Raw genomic sequence first — 9062 nt, forward strand, 5'->3', positions numbered from 1 at the left:
AAAGATTAAGTAGAGCTTCAAAAAAGTTTACACTTAGTAACTTTTGGTTCAATTATTATTATTATTATTATTCATTTCAGCTCATCAGATGTGGGTTCTGTGGAGGAAAGGAAATTTGGTTTTGAGATAAAATTATGTGTGAAAGCGCTTTCTTAAAATACAAAAGATTACATAATGATGAAAAAGTCAGCGGTGAAAAGAATCCTGAAAAAACAAGAGCGGAGGAGGATTATTAAGCATTTTTTAATAGCAGCAGCATTGGAAACTTCCACCTTAGCGCCACTCAACCCACCTGTTTTAACACGGATACACACATGCACACATGCACACACACACACACACACACGCACACACACACACACACACACACACACGCACACGCACACCACAGGCTCATCTGCAACAGTCCATCATTCATCACGCCTCCATTGCTGCAAATCACACACATGCTCACACTCGCGCTCAGGTGGCATTTGGTATTCATCTCATTTGGTTTAGCCTCAACTTTTTTTATTGTGATTTATATTATTCATATTTTGGTGTTGCTTTCAGGGCACCATCGCCAATTTCAAAGAGCAGTGTGGGCTCCCCACTGTGGCCAAACTCAAGCAGTGCATCCAGAGCCTGGCCACCAGGCTGCAGAGCCCCGAGGGCACCATGGGGGCCACCATGGTGCTCAAGGAGGGCTATCCTTGTCTGGAGCCTCTTGTTAGTGTGTCTGAGCCCACCCGCAAGCTGCTGTCTGCATATGACACGGTCAGTACAAACGTGCAACAATTCTACCTTTTAAATTACTAAAATATTTCTGCAACTTTTTTCTTATCACACAGAAGAGCTCAGTTTTTCAGGGTGGCTCTTTTATATCCACGTCATTCTGTTAAGCTCTTCAAAGACACTGATGATTTTTTTCACAACTACATTTTCTGTGTCCTAAAATGACTGTGGACATTAGGTAACACGTTAGCAATGGCATCGATGCAAATGGGACATGACAGGTCTCCTTGCTGGTCCACTGTTATGATGCACCCTTTAAAATTGGTGATCCCAGGTTACCGTGGCAACGACAGGCAGGACATTCTCGAAACAACCCAGTGTAGCTTCAACATGAAGTTCTTTTAATAGTTTGGGATTGGAATGTTAGCACGCTAGAACTCTCCAATGTGAATCGAGTTTCCCGTGTTGCTGTTCTGTATATAAAACTGACACGGAATGGTGGGATGAAGTTGAAGGTTTTTGACCTTCGAAGGTACTATCAGCCATAACAGAGGGCTGTTTATGTGGAGAATTGTTTTCCTCTTCTATTCGTGCTGTGTTGGGACCAAGGCCAGTCGGTAATCGCAAAAATCTGAGTAGTTTATGACCCCCCCCCTCCTCCCCAGACACACACACACACCAGCTTTCACAACCAGTTATAGCAAATTCAAACAGCCGCCATCGCCAAGATGATTTAATCTAATTACTTGTCATATTTGCAAATTTATGCAAAACACCATTGCGCTTCATTACAATGTGTGATTAAAATGAAAAAAAATGAAAAAAACAATCGTGTTATTATTGGACCAAAAAAGTGCAACACTACAACACCTCCCCCAGGGCAAACATGTTATAATGGTAAAACGTCAGATCGCAGCACACACACACACAAACATACACACACACGCTGTTGTGTCATTGCGTATGCAGAGAGAGACGCTTGATGACACGCGTGAAGCAGTCACCCACACGCCTTGTCAAGCTCACGCATCCCAAGCGTCCAGCTGCTCCCTCTCCATCTCAGGATTCCTCCCTCCCTCCCTCCCACCTGTGTCACCACTTAGCTATTACACCTACACACATTATCATACATGGTGGCTTAATATTTCTCCCATTGGTGTAGATCACTGAGGTCCAAACTGAAAAGTAGAAGGATGCAAGGCCACTGTAAAACATTTTTACACTCAGTCAAGCAAACAATTCTATATATTTTTTTAAAATTTCTAGTAAATTTTATAAACGACTAAATAACTGCTTTCTATGAAAGGTTAAAAGTCAAACAGTTAGTTTTGGGGTGACCACTGGCCCTTTGTCCCACTCGACTAGATACACCCCTGCACTGAAAAAAAACAAATCCCATCTACATATACAAAACCAAAAAAGAGCAAATGGTAGTAAGCTGACCATTAAAAAAAGATTTACTAGAATATCAATCAAAAAGCTTCAATTGGATTATTTTTTTCCCTCATGCTTGCATTGTAAATGTCAAAGCTCACATTTTTTATTACTGTCCCAATACTTCAACGCAATATCTTTTTTGGGTTTCAGATGATTGCAGCACAGAAACAGCTAATTGAAAACGCCGATGGGGTCCAGGAGAGGATTGCGCAGGTGCAGAAAGAAGGTAAATGATAATAATTTTTATTTCTGATAACTACTGGGAGGTATTCACTTCACGTGTTTATTCACGTGGTTGTAATTTGAAGTACAACTGCAGTAATTTTGAATCACTTAAGTCACTAATTAGAAAACCAAATTATATGTGTATTTTGCAGGCATGGAATTCCACGAAGATCTTTCTCGGTGGGCAGAGAAAGAAGGATTGAAAGGATGTAAGATCAGCAAAGCTGTCGAAAGTTTCACATGGAACGTCACTGTGCTCAAGGTAGAGCATAAAAACATACAGAGCACAAATATTGAAAATCTATTTTTGTTCTAATTATTTCAGATATAATGTTGGATGGATGAGTGCTTCAAATGATAATTATGATTTTTGAAGGCATTGATGTCCTCTTATGTTGCTGCAGGGTCAGAGCGACCTACTCCGTGGAGCTAAGATGGATTCCCTGGATGCCCTAAGGCAGGTAGCACTGGCCTGCGAGGCATCCGGACTCACCTTGCCTTCGTCCAACTCCTCCTCCGCCACATCCTCCGCGGCCGAGCTGCACTACACCACTCATAACTTTAGCAGGCGCCGAAGCAGCACGCACAGCAACGGGCGCGTCTGATGTCATTTGTTGTCGAGTGGGATGTGTCCCTTTATCTGGTGCAGTACCAGTCCACTCTGTGGGAGTCTTACGGTGGTTGGAACGAGAAGGTCTTTCCTGAATGATGCAAAATGATTGCTTTATTTTCTGAGAGAACACGAAGGCTCCGTCTAATTCAAGCGCAATTTTCTCTTTACACAGAACATTGGGAACTCCTGAGTAAGTAGCGCTAAGTAGGCAGCATCCAAAGCTGACGTGTGGAATATGATGAAGGTGCTCAAGCCACATGCGACGTAGCTTTGAACAGTAGTACATTTTATTTAAGAAAAAAAAAACCTAATCGTGAGCTGCTGCTATTATTTATTTGTGTAAGTTCTCCCTAAACCCCCCCCAAAAGGTTATTTATCTTTTTTTAAAGTTAATAACAAGAAAATATGTTCAAAAGACATTAATCAAATTTTATTTTAATTTAATATAAAGATTCACATTGAATTAATACATTGATTTTAAAAAGAATTGAACTTGTCACACAAGAGGGGAAGATGTAGAATTTTTAAGTATTTCAATTATTGTAGTAAAATGAAACCAAATGGATTTTAATTCATTTATTTATTAAATTATAGGTAATCCTGACAAGTGTTTTTGGATTGAACAACAATTTGAGCTTTTCCTGCTGTTTTAGCATTTGGAACCCAACCAATCTAAAAAAAAAAAAAAAAAAGAACCCAGCTATCAATTTGTTATATTTGATACGAAAACTTATGAAGCTTAGTCTAATTGGATTTTCTGGTTTCATATGCTGGATATTCCTAGACTTTAATTTCATGGTAAATTTGAGGCGCTTTCTCCTCTCCTGCAATAATTCAATAACATTGTGTCAGAAATGATGATTTCACAGATGTTACATAAATGAAATGTACACAGTCACTGAAGTAAGTAGGTTAATCCGGTAGCTTTTGGTTCCTGTCAGGTTGTAACGCGAGGATGGGTAATTGGAGAGGTTGTTTGTCGGAAAGACGTATAGTACATGTGTGGATCACATGACCTCAATTCCCGCGACAGGGTGTAAATCAGTACGACACTGTATGTAATGGATCATGGATGTAGCAATAACATTAGAGACGTCCGTTAAATAAAGATAGATCAGGGTAGTGGTGTGTCTTTCTAATCAAACTCGTTGACTCTTTGAATGTGTGAAAAAACATCAACTGCCTGGTGATGATGGTTATTAACTTTGGCCTTTTCAGTGTAAGATTGTGTTTTGTTTGTAATATTACGGCGTCTTAACCCAACTTTCTCGAGTCTGTGTATTTTAATCCGACAGTTGGTTCACTGGGACGGAATCCAGAGTTGAACGTAAAAATTCAGAACTGTTACGCAAATGTCTAAATCACATGACCACCATATTTGTCGAAGTAATACATACTTTTTTGATTCATTAATTGAAATAATAATAATAATAATTGAAACAAAAATGGCGAGCCTATCGTGTGAAAACAAGAACGCTTTAACTAACATCCTAAAAAGTGTTTTTCATCTCTGGTGATCTTCTTACGTCGTGGATGAGCTTGACATGAATGTTTCATCCGCTCCCGTAAAACAAACCGCAGTATTATCTTCCAGGGTCGCTTCACAAGGCCACTGACATATGGAGACGGTCATATGGGCAAAATGGACCTTTTCGGCATTAGGTTTTAGTAATTAGGTCTGACCTGGTTTAGATTAAGGTCAGTGTACTCGTGAACGGAGAGTGCAAATCAAATGAAATTATAATGACGATGGTCGTGTTTACATTCAAAAGCATTTTAGTTTCCTTTCAATTGTTTGGATCTGTCATAAGCTAACTCCCGAGCAGTTTTAAAAGCAGTATAAGCATCTTATTTCTCAACTCTGATGTCATCACACATCATTAGTGGGAACATTTGAGATGCGGTTTCAACCAGCGTGCAAGCTCTGAGGAAGTTTCTGTCTCTGGGTAACCACAAGGAATACGTATTTGCGTCCGCCCTTCATGATTTACATCAATAAATTAGGAGATTGGGGAAAACGGATTCAATTTAGAAAGCAGTTTTGATAATTATAGCAGAGCACTGCTTTTGTCTAAATGAAGCACTGATGGTAATATTTGTATTGCTTTGAATTGAGCACCAAAAAGCCAATAGGTGAGTTTTTCTGCAAATGAGACCTAAAAGTGTTGCTTTTTCAGCCTTGACGCTTACATGCAGTGATTTCTGGATCCTCAGAATGGCCCGTAGATTCCAAAATTCCTTTCATCAGTTCGAACATTAGATCTTGCATATTCTATTGAAAACTATTTGCATTTTACAAAGCAGCCTAGATTGAAAAAGGAGTAGTCCTGTCAATGTTTACATTATTAAGGGTGTTTTCCAACCTCTGCCAGTTTTCTGTACTTGACTTTATAAGTTTCCAGTATTTAAAGCGAGAGTGTTTACTTCTGGGCACTTAAGGGGCAGGCCAATAGTCACTGCCAGCTTCACCTCGATTGCTGCCTCGATATCCTGCACAACTTTTCAGAGAACCCCTCAAGTTCTGAACTAATTTGGGATTTTCCGGAACACAGTTTTGAACAGGGCCGTTGCGTTCAGGTGTCCGTATTTGCCCATGTGTCTTAAACCTTCAGAAACCTCTCTGTGCTCACTTCTGTGTGGTTGAATTGCGCTTCACGTCTTGGCAACGTTTGTGTTTTTACGCATACGTAAATAGTACCGTACATGAATTGTACTTGTGCCCGTCATTGTGTCGTGAACCGGTTTGGAAAAGTTTTACAGTACCATCAATACGGCATCCCCATTGACCATGATGGCTTTGACATTTGACCCTATATTGGCTCCTCAACTGTTCTCACATTCACTGTATGTTGTTTGTGTAAGATAGAATGAAGACCAAAAGAGATACAAAATATTTATTGTTGTGTATTTTAAAAGCTACAAATAAAAAAATATGACTAATAACTAAATGGACATTGCTTTTATTTTAAAAAAGCTACTTTGTTTTCTACTTGAATGTAACACACATACATGTATGTATTCCAGGCTTAATAAAGAGATCTTTTTATGATCAAACCTTGTGTTTGATTATTTTGTGCCTTACCTCCACACTTCCTTCCACCTCATACCTGATTGTTTTCTTTTTACCTGTTTACCTTACATTTCCAATACTTTTTCTTTGTCATTGACTTGAAAAACACAAACAAACTGCATACTTGAACACATCTTCAAGATGCGTGTCCTGACAGATCAATTCCTCTAGGTGCTTTATATTTGAGGAAGTAGACAGCAGGTGAATGGAAAATCACTGATTGTCACAATTTGCAACAAAGCAGAACTAAAATATCTTACGTTTGTTTCCCATAGCTGTTTTATTGTGATTATTTTAAGGAATATCGGATGAGATGTACCAATGCATTCGCTGGCAAGCTTCCTAATTTCATAGGGAAGTCATTGTTCAAAAACTCCGGCAGACGCATATTTGGACAAACAACTTTTACGCACGTCGTCCACGCGAATGCAACCATGAATGCAAAACAGGTAAGCTTGCAAACTTTGGATTTTTATTTTCTTGTACTAATCTAATACGCCAACTTTCATTGCTAAACTATCAATTTATTTAGAAATTTGTATTTGCAAAAATAAATTGACAGATTTTTCATATTCATTTCACGTTCATTACTGAAATATTTAATCTGAAAATATCCCGATAAATTTAACCCAAAAAATAAAGGTAATCCATAATAATACGAAAAGTTTAGTGTTCGATGATTGATCTGACTTCCACCCTCAATTTTAAAAGAGGTATTTCCTAAGTTGTGCCAGCAGGGAGAGACAAACATCAACAAGTGAGTTTCTGTTATGGCTCAAATTTAACATCAATATTTGACAATAAGATCATATAATCGCTGCATGAAATGTAACTTTGGGCATTGAGTAACGTCTGTATTTTATCATAATTTATTTGTCTGTAATAATTTTATTTAAATATTTTTTTCTGGGGAACCAGTTAGCAGTCTGCCTCACAGTTATGAAGATTGGGGGTAAATTTGTAGCATCCTCTGAGTAAAACATACTTTTTTGCTTAATTGAAAACTTTAAATGGTCTTCAAGTGTGAATGGTTGTTTTTCTCTACTTTCCCTACGATTGGCTGCCGTTTGCGATTGGCTGCCACCTAGTCCAGGGTGTAACCCCAAAATCACAGCCAATGTCACCTGACAATGCTCACCTATGACCTTTCAGCAACAAGTATTATTGAAAACCCAATAATTTGTTCTGTTGTGTGGATTCATGTGCATTTGGAAGTTGACTTTTTGCATGAATGTTCTAACTTTAATATTATCTGTTTTGAATTATATAGAGCACGTGTCAGTAATGTATGTGAACACTTAACTTACAGTATATAGTGCAGTCAGCATACTGTTAAGTGACAGCTTCCCTGAGGTTGATGGGCGGTGAGATCCCCCCAGGAGGTGTTGGGCAGCAGATGGGAGGTGATGGAACTGTGTGGTTCGCGTGGGTGCTGACATGACAGCCTGTCGGGCCCTAATGCAGGCAAACATCTGGAGGTTGCCGGGCCCCGTTGCTTTTTGGCCCAGCGGCAGGGTTCGCTAGCCCGGGGCCAGACGCCACCACGAGTGGGGTACATTCACAGTTGAACTCGGCCCCCTGAGAAATGATGTGCTAGCTCTAATCATTTCAGTGTAACTTTCACTGAACTTGTGTTGCAATATGACTGACTGGTGGGAGCAAAGAAATCATTAGTTTGCTGGTTGTGCTTGTATAGCAAAACATAACTCCACATTTTAATTTGAACCAATAGAAAGCTGTATGAGTTTGTCTGTTTTTATTCTTCTCAGTAGAGGTAATAATGATGATAATGATTATAATTTAGAAATATTACATCACACAAGATGTTAAAAAATGATATTAGAATATTTTAAATGTGCATATCTTCTTTATCTTCTGATGTTTAGTTAATTCTACAGTGTTTATTCTAGAAAAAATAAAAAGTGGTCCACAATGATATATGTTAGTGTGGTTCTTGCAAAATAAGTTAGTGAGCTCCACTCTAACAATATATATTTCTGCTTGAACTTTTTTAGCACCCCGCTAATTGATACTTTTTCTGGCTGGAATTTCGGCTGTTTTTAAGTCAGGCCGCTAGCATGGTTCATGCTGCTATCCTACCTTATATTACCATCATATATTGATGCGACCAACACAACACCATCCTGAAATAGTGTAATCTTAATATGCGAAATACATTTTTAATCAAATACGCTGCCATCGATTAAAATTGTATAACATGGAGATGTTTGACTGGCTGACCTCTCTCTCTCTCCCGATTCAAAGATAACTACTTGCAGTTCAGTTGAGCGAGTTGTGGTCTTAACTGAAGTGAAGTGGTGAACTTTTGCACCACTTCATAGAAGCAGGTTCTTCCTGGAAATGTCGGTTTAATTATCTGATGTCAAAGGCATTTGATTTAAGTTAGGCTGCACTGTAAATTGATTTGATGTCATTTTTGTTAAATGCCCGTTTTAGTTCTAATGAAGTATGGGCCCTCTGGTTTGTTTCAATCTACCTGCTTGGGAAACATGCCCACACTCACATAGAGAAGTGTATGGCAGCTCTATTGGGGCTCTTCACATTGTCCAGACGGCCCAGTGTCAGGCAGCTAAATGAATGACTGTTTATATTAGCAGGCTGCTTTTAATGAATTAGAGCCGCCGCTCGCCTGTGTCACTCTCATGCACGCCAGACTCACTCCACTCCTCACTCTATTCAAGGTGCGACGGGCGGGGTGCGGGGGCTCGGGGGTCCTGATTGCGTCCGTCGGGACAAGGTGAGCCAGGCGGCCCGACGGCGCCCCGCCAAGGGCTCTCTGCTTATTTACAAAGGGCATCTGGCGAAAAAGGGCGCCTATAACCCCGCCGGCCGACTTGCCGTGTCGGTGTCTGCGATGGGCGAAGGCTTACCTATTTGTATACGCGTGCGGGGAGGGCGGGCAGGATTACGGAAGCAACGCTCACACAATTGAACAAATATGTATACAAGCTGAGGTTTGCCACCCAGCCGCACGTATACACT

At 39.8% G+C, this 9062-nt stretch overlaps 1 protein-coding gene across 1 annotated transcript in view; it reads left to right on the plus strand.

The window, feature by feature from the left end:
• Nucleotides 1–6043, plus strand: part of plcl1 (phospholipase C like 1) — a 36730-nt gene extending 30687 nt beyond the window's left edge. The window contains exons 9-12 of the mRNA XM_049728994.2: nt 553–756; nt 2302–2377; nt 2529–2638; nt 2781–6043. Of these exons, the coding sequence (XP_049584951.1) occupies nt 553–756; nt 2302–2377; nt 2529–2638; nt 2781–2981 (591 nt within the window). The 3' untranslated portion in view covers nt 2982–6043. The remainder of the gene's footprint in view (nt 1–552; nt 757–2301; nt 2378–2528; nt 2639–2780) is intronic.
• The last annotated feature ends 3019 nt before the right edge of the window (nt 6044–9062 follow it).

The sequence above is a fragment of the Syngnathus scovelli genome, chromosome 8 (genome assembly GCF_024217435.2).
Source record: "Syngnathus scovelli strain Florida chromosome 8, RoL_Ssco_1.2, whole genome shotgun sequence".
Taxonomy (NCBI): Eukaryota; Metazoa; Chordata; class Actinopteri; order Syngnathiformes; family Syngnathidae; genus Syngnathus; species Syngnathus scovelli.